General features: G+C 34.9%; 1 protein-coding gene across 7 annotated transcripts in view; it reads left to right on the top strand.

Annotated features, from left to right (window-relative positions):
* LOC115440116 (protein unc-13 homolog A) overlaps positions 1-16,362 on the top strand; it is a 73,723-nt gene that overhangs the window by 26,911 nt on the left and 30,450 nt on the right. For 2 of the 7 annotated variants that reach the window (XM_030164285.2, XM_037436422.1), the window contains 5 exons: positions 912-1,044; positions 1,555-1,661; positions 3,061-3,202; positions 3,277-3,403; positions 3,778-3,918. In XM_030164285.2, coding sequence (XP_030020145.1) covers positions 912-1,044; positions 1,555-1,661; positions 3,061-3,202; positions 3,277-3,403; positions 3,778-3,918 — 650 coding nt within the window. Of the gene's footprint in view, positions 1-911; positions 1,045-1,313; positions 1,421-1,554; positions 1,662-3,060; positions 3,203-3,276; positions 3,404-3,777; positions 3,919-16,362 lie in introns of all 7 variants that reach the window. The other 5 variants (XM_030164290.2, XM_030164293.2, XM_030164292.2 and 2 more) reach the window with 3 other exon arrangements.

The raw sequence follows: 16,362 nt of genomic DNA, 5'->3' as shown, positions 1-16,362 counted from the left end.
TGTTTTTTTATATTTTATACATTTAATATATGGATATTTTATATAAATTTTTCGAAGTGTGGACTTTAGCTCACGTAGCTAGGGATTCGGTCCTATCATCTGCCCATTCCTTCCGGGTCGCCCCGCCCAGCGCCGAAATTTGTCAAAGCCGTAAAATCAATTATGTTATATGATTATATATACCCTATTTTACATTCTACACTATCTTACACACCGTTCTGAGAATTTGATATAGTGGCTTCGAAAACACAAGCGTCCAAAACGATTCTAAACAGAATGTCACGATTTGTAAAGATGTGCCTGTTAGCAATGTGTGCACGCAATCCAGTGTCTGTCCACTTCAATATTATATGTGGTCCTTTAGTTTATTTCTTTTACATTATTAATTTCTAGACTTCCACGTTTCTGTATTAAGTTCACTGTCTTTATGTTGTTACTTATTCCCTTACGGAAGTGTTCAGCGCTTTTAATTCAAAATGTTATGTAAATACCTAAAAATATGGACTAAACCTCGACAAAAACGAAGAGGTTGACAAACAGAAATTACTTTAACATATACGACAGAAGGGTATTTTTGTTTACAGTATAATTTATGCAACATATTTTACTGAGTATGGTGGTCTGTCGACTTATCTCGACAATCCCCCAAAGCTGCAAGATGAGGTATAAAATATGTTGAAATGTATTCTAATAAAGAGGCGCCGTGCTCAGATTCGCCTCGACTGGCGCCGCTCGATGTTATCGACCTGATCAGAACTGACAGTTTTTATTTTTGAGTTATTTTCGATATCAGAAGTTGGAATCTCGTCAGGTTGTGGCTTAGAGTGGTCGTGGCGAATGTGGGCGCGGGGCGGGGGGCCGTCCCGGCGCATCCCGCGTCTTCCAAGAACTATTTGGCACCGCCTGAGCAGTGTGTTTCGCAGGGGCGGCCGAGAAGTCATCAAAGCATGGCGCTGAAGATAAAGCTAACTCCATCATCACAGCGATGAAAGAAAGGATGAAGCAACGTGAACGAGACAAGCCAGAAATCTTCGAGTTAATTAGGTATACAAATTTCCTATGAATCCTTTTGTTCATTATGTTAATTTAAACAAGGTTGCTCGTATGCTATTTGTTGTCTCGGATGACCAGGTAATTACGTTTACTTCTCTTAAACATCATCCTTGCACATTCATTAGACAGTAGTCCATTACCACCAAACGCCAAAATTAATGCAGGCATAATTGGATTAATCACAGTATTTTAAGTATTTATAGAAAAAACTATGAAAAGTGTTGAAAGACTAGCAGCTGACACGAGTGTATATGTGACAGACGCGTGTTCAGCATCGAAGGAGAGCCGCACGCAGCACACATGAGCACCGTCAAGCAATCAGTCCTCGATGGCACCTCAAAATGGAGCGCGAAGATCGCCATCACAGGTTCGATGAGGCACCGTGATACTAACCGTTCTTCCTTAAGGGTTCCGGCAGCAGCGGCGAGCGACGACAAACAAAACACAACACACACACCCACACTAAATGTTGTTCCATCTTTCGTTTCATGTGGCGGCCAGGCGGACTTTTAACGTCGACCCAGACACTCACATTGACAGTCTCGAACAGGCCAAGCAAGTTACTATTGAAGGAACGTCAAAATGGTCTTGCAAGATCGCCATTACAGGTTTGCGGTGGTCTTTTGCGGCTACGGACCGCACGCTCGCAGTTTTGATCTATTAGACAAACTATCTTCGCCTATAATCTCTACTATACGTTTTTTTTGACATCTGCTTAACGATTATGTAACAGTCGCTTCGCTTTACGACACCAAATAGAAAGTTTCTGTTCTTAAAATATGGACAGATTAAATAATACTAACGTTCCAAAATTATACAAGCAGATTTCAAAGAATATATTGCATTACTTCAATAATAACCCAAAATCACGGTCGTTAATGCACCGCCTCTAACCACTTCCATTGACAAAACGTAGCTTGGTTTGATCATTAACACAAGGAAATTTCCACGAATCACGTGTCAAAACGATACTACATAGTGAATTATTCTTATCACGCACACAAAATTTATACTCCGTCCGCATTAAATGACACATTTTATACCACGTTAATGAATAACGAATGCAAGACCACAACTGGGCAACACGTCCGCAAATTTACACAAATTGCATGAAATTCACATATTAACGATTGGTAACGATACTCAAAGTTATAGAACACTGAATGTGAAATGTGTAAGGTAAACACTAGTTTTAACTCACTTACGTCTCAGTTCGTTCAAACAGAACCATCATTCTAGTAGAATTTCGTAAGTGAATGAAAATTTAGAAAGAAGCATGCCGAATGAAGGAACCCCAATTATCCCCAAATTTCTAGTCCTCTTTACCTGTTACCGCCAATAACTTTTCGATTCGTGAAAATTCCAATATCATTAGACCTGATTCCCGCGCATATCTTTACACTTCTTCTTTGAAACTTTCTTCTTGGTCGAAGTTTGCATTAGAAGTTGCGATAATGTAGGCGCTATGTTCAAGTTGTTTTAGAAATCGAGTTTGGGCATAGATAAAAAGTTTGGTAGTTTGAAGCTAGTGTCTTCTTCTTTGACCCCAACCTATTCTGGTTACACAAGATCCTGATCGTAGATATTCAAAAGGTTGAATTAGAATCACACGGCGTGCTAGGTGAGTAAGGTAGAAGGTAACCGATAATATGTAATATACAGATATCGTGGCATATCGTAGTCCATAACCGTAGTTATAAGAAAATATTCATACGTATGATGAACATCAATAACTCTAGGCATAAAATAATCGTAAATATAAATGTTGCTTTACATTACATTCGAGAGATTTAACAGGAATGCTTTCACCAGCGTTTATATTCAGCTTTATCGAAGGATCGCGGAATGGTCCGTCGTTATGATATATGTATACTGCGTATGTATAACGCATTGAAGCAGAATACTTGGGAAGGTTTCTTCCGGCAATATAATTTTGTGATTATATTATATTATTTGAAACTATATTATTTGTTGTCCATTTATATTAATAAAGCCCTATGCGGGCAGTTATTTGTGCTCAAGGGCTGATTGCGAAAGATAAGAGTGGAACTTCGGATCCCTACGTCACCGTCCAAGTGAGCAAAGTGAAGAAGAGGACGAGAACGATGCCGCAAGAATTGAACCCGGTGTGGAATGAGAAGTTCTACTTGTAAGAATTTTCAAATATATAAAATATACTATCGCCAATAAAGAGTTAAATTTAATATCGTTGCTTTTCCACAGTGAGTGCCACAACTCCTCGGACCGGATCAAAGTTAGAGTTTGGGACGAAGACAACGACCTGAAATCGAAGTTACGTCAGAAGTTGACAAGAGAATCGGACGACTTTCTGGGCCAAACTATCATCGAGGTAATTTCGATACAAATAGCATCATACAGAATAAATTTTGTAACCTAGTTATGAACTCGCATGATTCCTAAGAGAATCTGAAAATATAACCAGGCATTCATAAGATCATTCATATATATTTCAGCGAGCAAGATGTGACAGAAACCTTTTCACGGGTCTACTCTCGCGTCTAATAAATATTTATACAGGTTTCCGGAACTCTCAGGATCTCGTGCTTTGTGTTATTACGAAAGACTGTATAATAATATAACATTTGAAAAGCAAACAGATCTCTATCTGCATTTGTATTACACGACTACATCACCGGTATATTATATCAAACTCCGAAAATGTATGTATGAATGCAAAGGTTTTAATGAATTATTTTATCCCAGGTACGGACATTGTCCGGTGAGATGGACGTCTGGTACAACCTGGAGAAAAGAACAGACAAATCAGCTGTATCGGGAGCTATTAGGCTGCATATCAACGTGGAAATTAAAGGAGAGGAGAAGGTCGCGCCTTATCATGTTCAAGTAAGTGATGTAGATTCTTACAGAGCGTCAAATTTTGGAATCGATTTATAATTGGGGCAATACGTTTAATAGTAAGCACGATCTGTACCTTGTATTTGGTTTAATGCAACTAACTTATAATATGTCTTAAAAAACATTTCAGTTTTATTAGGCAAAAGTCTATCCCACTTTTTATGAGTTAGTATCAAACATCGCTAATTTACTTCGTTGCTAGTATGTAGGCCGTCATAGCATCGTCACTAGGCTATTTTATTTTTACAGCAAGGTTTTTAATTGGATCTATACCAGTAATTAAACTAATTGTTCTTAATTGAATTGCACCGATCGACGCCGATATAAAACAGTCAAGCAATTTTCTTAAACAGTTTCTGTTGCTATTAAAACAACTTGGTTGCCAGTTCTTCAACAGGTTGGCTCGCCGCCCCTTGGAGTGAAGCCAGCTCTGGCCATAATCACATGTTAGTTTCCACAATTACCGGACTTGACAAATATAATTGAGGATAGCTTGTAAATATTGTGGCGTTGTGTGTATTAATTTTATAGTAAGTTATTTACATTATGGAGGAACGTGTGAACTGGATAAAACCTTATTTCCTACTACACATGGAATATAATTTTTGTAACTATGCAAAATAGTGAGAACACGTTAACATTCTATTGAAAATCCACAAAAAAGCAATTCCATTGTGAAAATAAAACATTCTATGAATTCCTGAACAGAGCAATCTGGAGTTTTAGAATACTATGCGTTATATATTTCTATTTTCAATTCATTGTATTCGTGCATTCTATTGATAAATAAATCGGATATAGCATATCGACAGTCCTTTTAATATATAACGTGAAACGTAAATGTATAATATGAGGACAGAAAAACAAGAACTTTTGGTTTAATCCGAGATTAAAATGAAATTCTAAAAGCATTGTCGTAGTCTGTTGTTATTTAATATCGAAAAAGGCGAACTTGTGTTTGTTTTAGACTGACATGTTTCATTCAACAACTGAGGCTTCACGAGACGGAAAACCAGGCGCATGTTTTGAGCAGCGGATTTTTAAACGATTTTAACTTTTACTTTATTTGTTTTAATCATTTTTATCTCTATGTCTTTTTTTCTTAATTTCGAATGGCAGTAACTAGTAATAAGGTTGTTTTAACAAAAACATCAATTTGCCTATAGACTCGGGATAAATTATAAATTCGTGAGCCATAATTAAAATCCACAGAAATGTCGAATGTTGACGAAATGTTTACGCTCGAATCATTTCTTTTTAATGTTAATGAGAATTACCTGGGTCGTTTCCTCCAGCTGCGTTCGGCGTCGATTTGCTACCACTACTACCGTCACATCAGCCTACTTCTACAATCAAGCTTTATGCCAAAAGTAATAAAATTATTATATCAGCTTTAATAGGTGAAATTGTCCCTCCACATACAGTGTTAGGCATATTCAAATTAATACGATTAATAATTAGATAGACTTCTACCTATACTATTTTCCAAGTACTAACTCACAAGAAAGACAAAAGTTTACAAATTTGCTCCAAAGATTCTTTTATTTAGGCTTCGCGTAGATACAGTCAATTTGATTCCAACTTCCGAGAATAATATTTAGTCTACTAGGAAATTGACAGTCGCTAAAATTACTGTCGCAATTTTAAACCTTCAAATGACGAAAATGTCCGTGTTATAAAACCATTGTAGATCGATATTAAGTATCTTGGCTGCCTTTAACAATAGCAAATGATAGAGGTGCTATTCTACTTTACCCCAGGTCCTCAAACAATCAAATTTAGTTGTAAACCGATCGAGACCGCGGTAACGTGCGGCCGGAACAGATGTTAACTCAATTGGACAAGTTCTGGGAATAAATGTGAAAAGTTTATCGATGGCTAACCAGAAACTGCTACCTAATGCAAAAGTGTTACTTCTTGGCAGTGAATAATCAAAGGGATAGATCTGAATAAAACTAGTTTTCTGATTTTATCGTGGTTTTCTATATTTTACATTTCTCTCGACGCCTCTAAGATTTTGCAGCGTTCATGGTCACAGGGCGGGCTGAGTTATTTTTTATGCGATAAATCAGTTACCATATCTACCTACACAGATATACATATTCAAAAAGTGTTCTGCGTAAACGTGTATGAGATATAGTTGACCTATTTAAACCATTTTGAACAAAATAAGAGCTAGTATTTTCCATTTAGGAGAAGTGTATGAAATTCAAATTGGGACTATTCCGAGTCTTCAGATTTCACTTTCTAATAACATATCTATCTCTTTATTTTAATATTATATAATCATTGCTTATTTGCTAATGTCATTCGTATTTGGATTTGGAATGCTTTTTATGCAAGCAGATTTTTTATAAATATTTAATTTTTAATGAGGCATAACGCTTCCTGATTTGATTAATATCGGTGATGAATTGTAGTAGCTTTGCATGGCGAAGACTTGAAACAGGAGATAGTTTAAGGCAGAAGATATTGGCGATAATGGCAGTAAATACGAATAAAATTACACGAACCGTGATTAATCGACAAATTTGCTTTAAATATGTAAAATATTTTCAAAGGAATAAATGATCGTATATTATACAAAACGCTTAGGCTTTAAAACATCTTAAAAAAAATTCAGATCATGGCCGTTAATATTGCAAGTTTAGATTACTCCTAAAAACTGTAAGCGTCTGACAGCGGATTTGAAATTCAATTAGATTTACGTATTCAATTTGATGATGTAGGATAAGAAGGAATATATTACGGCCGGATCCTGTCTTTGAATTAAACGTGCTTTGTCATTAATGGAATCGACGACCCACGTTGGCTTTCTAAGTTCACAGTAATGTGATTTGGAACGTTATTAAAAACTAGCTTTTGCCCGCGGCTCCGCCCGCGTTATAAAGTTTTTCAGGCTTAAGTTTTCCGTTATAAAAGTAGTAGTTTCCCGGGAGCCTATGTTCTTCCCAGGGTCTCAAACTGTCTCGATACCAAATTTCATCTTAATACGTTGGGTAGATTTGAGTTTAATACGTTCAGGCAGACAGATGCAGCGGGGGACATTGTTTTATAATATATTTTTTAGAACTTTTTAAGAGGAACAATCCTGTCATACATTATTGTTGCATAATTTTAACCGTTTACGCAGCGCACGCAACGGAAGCTCTGAAAACTAATAATTTTTCCCCGTTTTGGCAACATGTTTCATTACTGCTCCGCTATCATAGCGTGATGATATATAGCCTATAACGCTCCACAAATAAAGGGCTATCCAACACAAAACAATTTTTTCAGTTCAAACTGGTAGTTCCTGAGATTAGCCATTACTGCTCCGCTCCTATTAGGTATAGCGTGATGATATGTAGCCTATAGCACTCCACGAACAAAGGGCTATCCAACGCAAAAAGATTTTTTCAATTTGGACCGGTAGTTCCTGAGATTAGCGCGTCCAAACAAACAAACAAACAAACAAACTCTTCAGCTTTATATAATAGTATAGATTAAAGGCCTTTTGATCTATTGAATAATTTTATAGACATCGGCGTGGGTTTCTTTATATTTTTTGATAGAATATAAATCGATAAATCGTAATTAACTTAATGTTATTGCTATTGTATAATAAAATTGTGATTGAAAAATGCATTTAACTCTTTTGAAAATATAAACGCTTGAATTAGAAAACTTGATGATAATGATTTTTTATGTCTACGCGAATTTTGTAGGTATATTTAACTGAAACTGCTTTTCGGATTTTCGGATCAAGTTTGCACCTTTCATAGTGATGTAGATAGATATTGTAACTGACTATTTGGATGACCAACACCTCGGTACGCCCCGTGACCATGAAGGCTGCAAAGTCGTAGAAAAATAGTTTAATTTCATTGATGATATTTGAGGATAATAAATACCTTGAAATAAAGAACTAAACTAGCTTTAATAACTTTAAACATCTAAAGTAGAAACAAAAACGTAGTCACGTCCGCAAAATTGCGTCTATTCAAAGATTTTCCAAACACGAACAACGGGTTAACTTTATGAGAAATGTATGCAGAAAGTTTCGAGAGTCCGTGCATGTCCGTACTAAGTCGGATTCTAGGTGATATACAAGTATAATTTATCCGGTGTCCAAGAGTTCCTTAAAGATTTTGTTCAGCTATGAATCTCAAAGTATCCTCTTTTAAATCGTAGAATGTTCTCGGTGTTATTCTCTTAATCCAATGTCGTTTTTAAGTTTTACGAGATTTAAACAGTGGCTTTCAGCAGACGCCGTACATTTCTGAATACTGCTCGGTGTGTTTTGCGCTATTATGAAGTTATAAATAGATTTTGAAGAGAATTTAATAATTATACGAGTGATGAAATAATTTTTGATGATTACGGCAATCTATTTCAGATTTTATTATTCATTGAACTTAGGACGTTAATATTATTGTCTTTTCTAAATTTTGTTTTAAATATGCCAGTAGTCAGTACTACTGCCGTATTTTTGACATCTTATGAATACGATTATTTGATAATTATCGAACGACTTCAACGCTGAGGTTCTCGGTTCGAATCCCGGGTCGGACTAAAAATAATAGAAACCGGGTTTTTCGATTTTAAAAATTACCCCGTAGCAGCTTGGAGTCAGAAAGTTTGACAGTTTTATACCCCCGTTTTTCTTAAAGCACGTAAAACCGCTGGTCCTTGATCTCTCTCTGGTCATATCGGATTTTCTTCTCACCGTTCTAGGACAGTGAAGGAGCAGAGAGTGTACCCTGTGTGTTGCGCACAAACTTGTGCACTATTATATCTTCTGCGTACGTGACTGATCTACATTGAGATTGTTTGCCGTAGCCGAAATTCAGCTAGGAGGCATTCTGCATTAAAATTGGATAATTATAAATTAATATGATTAATTACCCTATCATGGTTTTACTCTGTGAAATGTGGTTTGTAGTCGTTAAATAGTCAGACTTAAATATCTTAAGTGGTACTTAAAATTCTTCTAATTAATACAATAAAACTATCACAAGGAGAATATCCAATAGAAATTAACTACGTAGTACAATATACGTCTGGTCTAGCGAAAGGAATCCAATTTTATTAAAACTTATGTCCGATGCCGACGTCGCTCCAGTTAGTACTTTATACATTTTACGAGCTTGTGAAATTTTAAGAAAAGTCACTCATACTTCAACTCCTTACGGATCTGTAGCTGATGTTAACAATTTTACCCATTCTGTTTGATTATATTTTATCTCTACGCTACTGCATTTCTCGTAGTTTAAACGAAATTTCTCAGATATACATGATTTACATTTTGGGAGTTTCATCTAAAACATAATTCCATGCATAGTATATTGCAGCATGTTTATAGTGACTGCCTAGTTTTCATCAGAAATATATTCTGAAACTTTGCTTCTATTTCACAAATTATATTCGTTTTCTCTTTATTTTTGAAATACAACTTTATGAACGTTATATTTTATAGATTTTTTTTCTATTATTTATTTTTTAACATTTTTTTTCATACCTCTTATATGTCCCACTGCTGAACAAAGGTCTTCCCGTTTTTCTTCCAATTCCTCCGTATATGTTTATAGCATTTTAATAAAATCACCTAACACTACGCGCATTTAAAGTTAAACTATAAAGTTTTTACAGTACATTTTAGTAGTTAAAATGCGAATGTACGTTTCGAGTTAGTTTCTCCAGGAAAATGTGTTGAAACTTTCGTTATTCTCTTGTGGATTTTAAAAAAACTTGACTATTGCATTAGCCACAACGTAAGTGGATTTTAGTTCTTCCAGTATTATGGTTTGCACTATCATAGTGTTTTGTATAATATTTAAGGTCATGTATTAATGTAATGTTCATCAATATTGTGCTCAAAGTTTAATATTGCTAAGTTACTTTATCCTAACATTATTATTATAAAACAAATTCACCCTGTCACGTCTGTTTGTTTGAACGCGATAAACTAAAAAACCATCGGATGGATTTCGATGAAATTTTGTATGAAGATAGTTTAAAACCCTGGGAAAAGCATAAACTACCTTTTATCCCGGTAAAACTCTTTCACGTAGACGAGGCTGCGAGCAAAGGCTAGATAAAAAATAATTATTATAATATATGTGTAATATCTAACCTTAAGGTATATCAGTATTCAAAACAATACTATGACGACGCAGAGTGAGCCTTAGTTTTTCTTTGACCTTGTTCAATTTTGCTTTAACAGTCAACTAAAGCAAAATTTCTTAGTACTAGTCAATCACCCCTTTGCCAACGCACTTCCACTTCATTAGACTTATTATCGCAGCGTTGCACCGCATTAGGTAGCAACCTTTGTGAATACAGGACATAAACAATTTTAAAGGTAAATATAAATTTTCAAGACGCCGCCCAATTATTTACGGAGATTGACACACAAGTAGAGTAAGTTGGGGATGGAGTGGCAGAAAATAACGGCACAGAAAGGGGAAACGGGGACTCGAGACAGAAAGTTAAATGCGTTTCAAACGTGGAACAAGGGCACTTGCTCTCGCAGTCGCCGAACGAGAGCGCGGCCGGTAGCGAAGTTTGTTATGAAATCTGAACAGATTTTGACGGGAATAGAATTTCTATTTGAGTGGATATCATTCTATCTATTATGTATGATCCGGGGATAATAGTGTCCTTGAGTTGATTTATCTTACATTTATCAAAAAGTTAGGTTAGCTGAAAGATAATAAATAAGTATGATTTATAGAAACGATTACAATAAATATAATTCCAATTTATCAAAAAGTTGGATTACCGGAATGAAAAAATAATAAGCTTATATTGCAGAAAGATCTCAATAAATATAATGTTATTCAAACCTAGGGAAAATATGTGTAAAATTATATATAAAGGATGGAGTACTCTAATGTGACGATTCCCATATTACGTTGCATGGGTGCGAAAGAAATGAGTATAGGTTATAACTATGCACTCGCTCTAGTTTCTATAGTCTTTTGAAAAATATTAGCTATCCACTTAATTCTGTAAAATTTTATGCTTTTTTATATAAGTCCGTTGTTTTTATGTATTTTTTACTAAGATAACTGCCGAGGGATTGTCATCTCTCGGCAGACGTCATTCTATAGGAGCCACCACTTACCATCAGTAGGGTCCTATTGCAGTGCCCGTAAAAAAAATCAGCCTGTGTACAACAGTCTTATTTAAAACCCGACTTAATCATAACAATATACTGTCCTACCTCATTATCAAATATACTTTTATGAAATCTGTTTATCGCGTACACCGGTTGGGCTTTAGTCGACTGTGGACTCAAATTGGGACATTATATGGTCATTAAATAGGTGAAATTGCGTGAGTAATCACCTTAATTTGCTTAAATAACCGATTCGCAACCCCGTACGCAATTAAAGCGAGCATTCTTGAATGCCAATTAGTTAAAGCTTGCTGAAATTGGATCCAATTAGATGTATTTTTTTCTACCGGACAAAAGGTTTGTCCGTAAAAATTTGTTACGGTGTTTTCCTGGAATTAATAATGAGTCGAGGGTTTAAATTTTATTCAAAATTTGCGTTTGGTCATTGGGTACGTATGAGGTATTAGAATAAACATTAAGTGATAACACTATTTATTCGCGTTACAGGAAAATGTCTGTAATTATTTCATCTTATTAGTGGATAGATTTTCGTATACAAATACTTTTTATGTGGACAGCGCTTACCTACACATCTACTTATATAAATGCGAAAGTTTGAGAAAATAATGTGGTGTTTGGATGCTTGTTAGAAGTAAACGCAGCAACAACTGAAAGGATTTGGATGAAATTTAGCACACGGAGAAACCATTTTATCTCGGTAATTTGCTCCCATTGGAAATTATGATTTTTTTTATACAAATTTCTTTAATAGTCCGCGCTGACGTGTAGAATCGCTACAGTGATTTAGGGACTTTTATACCTGGAAAAGGTTTTCACGCGAATAAAGTCGCGACTAACACCTAGTACATAATGATTACAATAAATTTCACCTAAATTTGGTGGTAAACCATAAAAAAATACAATAGAACTATGTTTCGTATTTTATATCACTGTCTTACATTCGCGTAAACATAACAAATTACATACTAATTTCCTATGTGACAGTAAATTCTTCTGAATATAAACAAATGCAAAATCAAAAAGTCGTCATAAACAACGACTGTCCATAAAAAATAAAATACTATTTGTTCTATAACTTTGTCTATCGGAATTTATTTGGGTTTGTTTTCTGTTTTGATAATAAGGGTATCACGGCCCATGATAATGTGGGTAAGGTTTGTTCCGGAACGGAGTGAGATGGGCCGATAATGGAACTATTGATCGCTGTTTTCTTCCGTATAGGAGCTACGATGTTTCCGTTCATAATATTGTAGCTATGATAATACTTATTTATCTAGCTATTAATCCTACTAATATTATAAACGCGAAAGTTTGTGAGGATAGATGTATATTATGTATGTTTGTTCCTTTTTCACGAAAAAACTACTGAACGAATTTGGATGCAACTTTACAGTAATATTGGTTATACATTGGAATAACACATAGGCTACAATTAATAATTATTTTGTGTAATTTGGTCATAATATAACGATACATATCAAGTAAGTCGGAAAAAAAAAATATCCCGGAAAACTCCTTCACGCGGGCGAATCGCAAAAAAAACTAGTATACAATATTTTCTGATAAATTTTATTTTAATCCTATAAAATATGATGGAAATATTTTTAAATATCGAACTAAAAACGTACTACCTAACTAAAAAACGTATACGTCTGGTAAATTATACAGTTTGTCTTGTTTTGTTGAATGGCATTTAACATCAGAGCAAGCGAGACAAAACATCGTATACCTATGACATACGTATACAGCGTATACTACAATATAGTGAGTTACTGTTTATATTTCAATATTATATCGACGTACATTATCATCATCGCAAAATTCCTTGATCCCTAATTTAAAAAAAGCGTTGTCTCAAAAAGTATTATTTGGACCCCTGTCAGCATTTTATGAGGCTTAAAGAACAACTTGCGCCTAATGGAACAACACCCCAGACGGGAAATATGGCCTCCCTTAAAGGGTGGAAAGGGATCGGGTAAAATAATTACTCGATGATAGCAAGAGCCTTACTAATTAATGTAATTATCGATTGAATTGGTTTATAGTAGGGTCCAGGGATAATGTATTTTTTAGAGTTTATTCGTTTGTTGGGATTTAATTCTTTGTTGTGGAATAAAAGTCTTTTGTTATAGTCTAGATAGAGTGTTATTGTCTATTTTTATAGCGAAGCATTGTGCATCGCTCGAACAATAGCTTGTTAAGTTATTCAATCGTATTTATAAAAAAAGAAAATCATTTTTCAGTAAATCATTTTATAACGTAAACAAAAAATGTTAACAGTCGTAATGTTTACCCGAAAATATTGCATACAAAAATCTAGTTTTCGTGTAGTTTACATTGTCAATTTAGTTTTTCGTAACGTCGAAAAAGACTGCGTAACCCAAAACAAAACACATTAAAAACTTTTCTATTGCTGTACGGGAGACAGGGCAAAGTTGTGACACTGTGGTTACTTTGACGCCGGTGCTGTTTTTACCCACGGTACTCTAAAATTCATAAGTGTTGTACACCTGTGACTACGCCTGGATAATCAAACGATGTCAGCTGTAAGGGGCCAGGTGCAGTGTTCCTTTTTTAAATTCTGAAGGTAGTAACTCTGTTAAGTTCAGCTTATCAACGAGCTATATGTGATATGGGATTAGGCGCATTGTTCATTTTTTAAATTTCCATAAATGTACCTAATATTGTAATACGTTGGTCTGTTGATTTTCACAGTTGCCAAGAATCAGTTTTTCTCTTACTGTTTTTGAATTTAATACAAATATATAAAGAACTCTCCGCGCATGCGTCTTCTGTGTGGACTCCTCTTAAATTTCTCAATTAACCAGGTGAAGCAATGTAATTAAAAGTTGCCCGCGTGTGACTCTCACAGCCCTTTTGTTGGCCATTACCATGAGTAGCTGTATATGCTACGAAGCATCTACTTAGTAAACTATTTAATGGACATTTTCAAAGCGAAACTACTACGTAAATTTGATTAAAATTGGTCAAGATGTGGCTAAGTTTTAAAGTAAACTGTAGGTAACAGCGCGTTTCCTTTGCTGGAGACATGGTAGCTTTTTTTTATTTGTGCGTAGTGGTGCATAATTTTGATCATTAGTGGACATACGTTTGATATTGAGTTCCTACTTTTAGCGTTAAAAATATAATTAAATGGCTTGAGTTATCTCTCTTACAGTAGTAAATTACTTAAATTGTTACCATAACCATCAATTGTTACTATTTTGATTAATGATGATCGAATTGATTAATTTTCCTTCTATGCAATAGCAATAAAATTAAAGTTTTGGTGTTAATTCTTCTCGTTTTAATTAAAGTGGTTTACTATACATGTAATTAATATGTTTTTGTTTTTTAAAATCGGTTAAATGATAAACATTATTTAGATTTAGTCAATCTTTACTGACTACCAGTTCAGAAGAAGTTTCCATTACAGAAGAATCGGCAAGAAACCATAGCGTTGCTCTTTTCAAAGTCAGTTCATAGATATAAAATAGATACAGTATATAATACAATATATATATATATATATAATTAATCAAATAATATGATTGATTTTTTGATTAATTATTGAGTGGCATTGAAAATTTTTTTTCAGCAACAGAAGACGCAGAGAAATTATATTGCAAATTGCAACTGAAAACTTTCTTAAATAGATTTTATTTATTAAACATAATTTAATCATCTATGAACGATAGATAAGCTAAATAAATCAGAAACGAAAAATTCTTAGTAGACACATAGAAGTTTTAATATAAACCAAGCCATAATTTATTTAAACGAAAAAAAAATCTAACGCAAATACTATAATGTTTAATTAATCGAATGATATTTTAGAAAAGACCTTCCATTCACTAAGGGCGATGGGAAAATTGTTTTGCGTTCCCGGAATGACAATAGTGGCAGTAATTAACGACTGCTCCACGTCACGGACCGGTTCAATATTTTCCCTCTGGTTGCTTAATTGGCGCGATTTATTCGTTCGTTTTTATCAGATGTTAAACATTTAAAAGTTTTTCGGTTGGTTTTAATAAAGGCGTGTTACAATCTTGTGAAGAATTTAGTATATTGTTAAGTTACTATAGGTATGATAATTTATCGATAGCGCTGCTTCATTGTATTTAAAATAATTAACTATGAAACCAGTAAATAAGTTTAATATTTTGAAATGAAAAGTTTACAATTATAAAAATAATGTGGGTAGATATTGTAGTTTTGTCTTTTCGGACGGATAACACCTTTTTTTTACTACCGCCCAGTCTTCTTGGGGGGCGACTGAGCGGTTATGCTGGGGTAACCGTGCCTTACGGCCCGGCGTTGAGCCGCCCGGATTTGATGATGACCTTCGGGCGACCGCCGGGTCGAGTCCCTAACCCGAGTATAACTAACCTATGCACGGCCTACCAGCTAAAACTCCGCGGTGGCCCTCTTCTGCGCATTAGGGACGACTGCGGGCTTGCTCCTGCATAGTGCCGCCTTGCGGCCCGTCTCCTATCAGGGTGCTCAGAAGCCCCCACGCACCGGACGCCCTCGGTGTCTACGGCAGCATGAGGCCAACTACACACTGCCGTCCATCCTGGGGGACGGATAACACCTGCGTGACCATGAAGCCTGCAAAGTCTTCGAAACGTCGGAAAAAAAAGTTGTTATATAAAAACCGAGATAAAAGCCGTAAATAGTTTTATTTCAATGATTAACATTCGCGTAAACATAAGAAATCATTAAGTTTAAAATATCTTCATGATAAAGTCGCACTAGTATACAATTGATGTTAGTTACGATCTTTTTTATTTTACCATGAGTGTTAATTTATATTCCTCTTCTATTTTTTATACATGATCGTGAAAGTTAATTGTTCATGCTCTAAAAATAAAAATGTTAAATTTTGAAATTCATTTCCTCAAATTACAAATATAGCTATCAAAACTCGATATTCTAACCGTTTTCATTCACCTACCTAACCATTCAACCACCAAAGGGAGCGAGTAATCAATCTTTCAGAACCTGAGCATCGGCGGCCCCAACATACATAATTTATTCACTTCATTAACTTCACATGGCGTCTTTAGTACACTTTTTCGTTGGGTTTTCAGCGGTTACATAAAAACTTTATCCTTCAGCTTTGCTGCAGCCCTGGCTGAATATATTTGTGTAATTTTGTTTTAAAGATTTTCAAATTAGGAACGATAAGAATTCCTTTAATTTACAAAAGAGTTTTAACTTAGAAGCTTCGTAATTAGGATGACATTTTTCTTCTATAAGATAAGATACTTAAATGAAACCAAGCTCACAATAAAATCTAAATTAAC

The sequence above is a fragment of the Manduca sexta genome, chromosome 8 (genome assembly GCF_014839805.1).
Source record: "Manduca sexta isolate Smith_Timp_Sample1 chromosome 8, JHU_Msex_v1.0, whole genome shotgun sequence".
NCBI lineage: Eukaryota > Metazoa > Arthropoda > Insecta > Lepidoptera > Sphingidae > Manduca > Manduca sexta.
The sequence above is the reverse complement of the archived record's forward strand: the minus strand, read 5'-3'. Positions and strand labels throughout refer to the sequence as shown.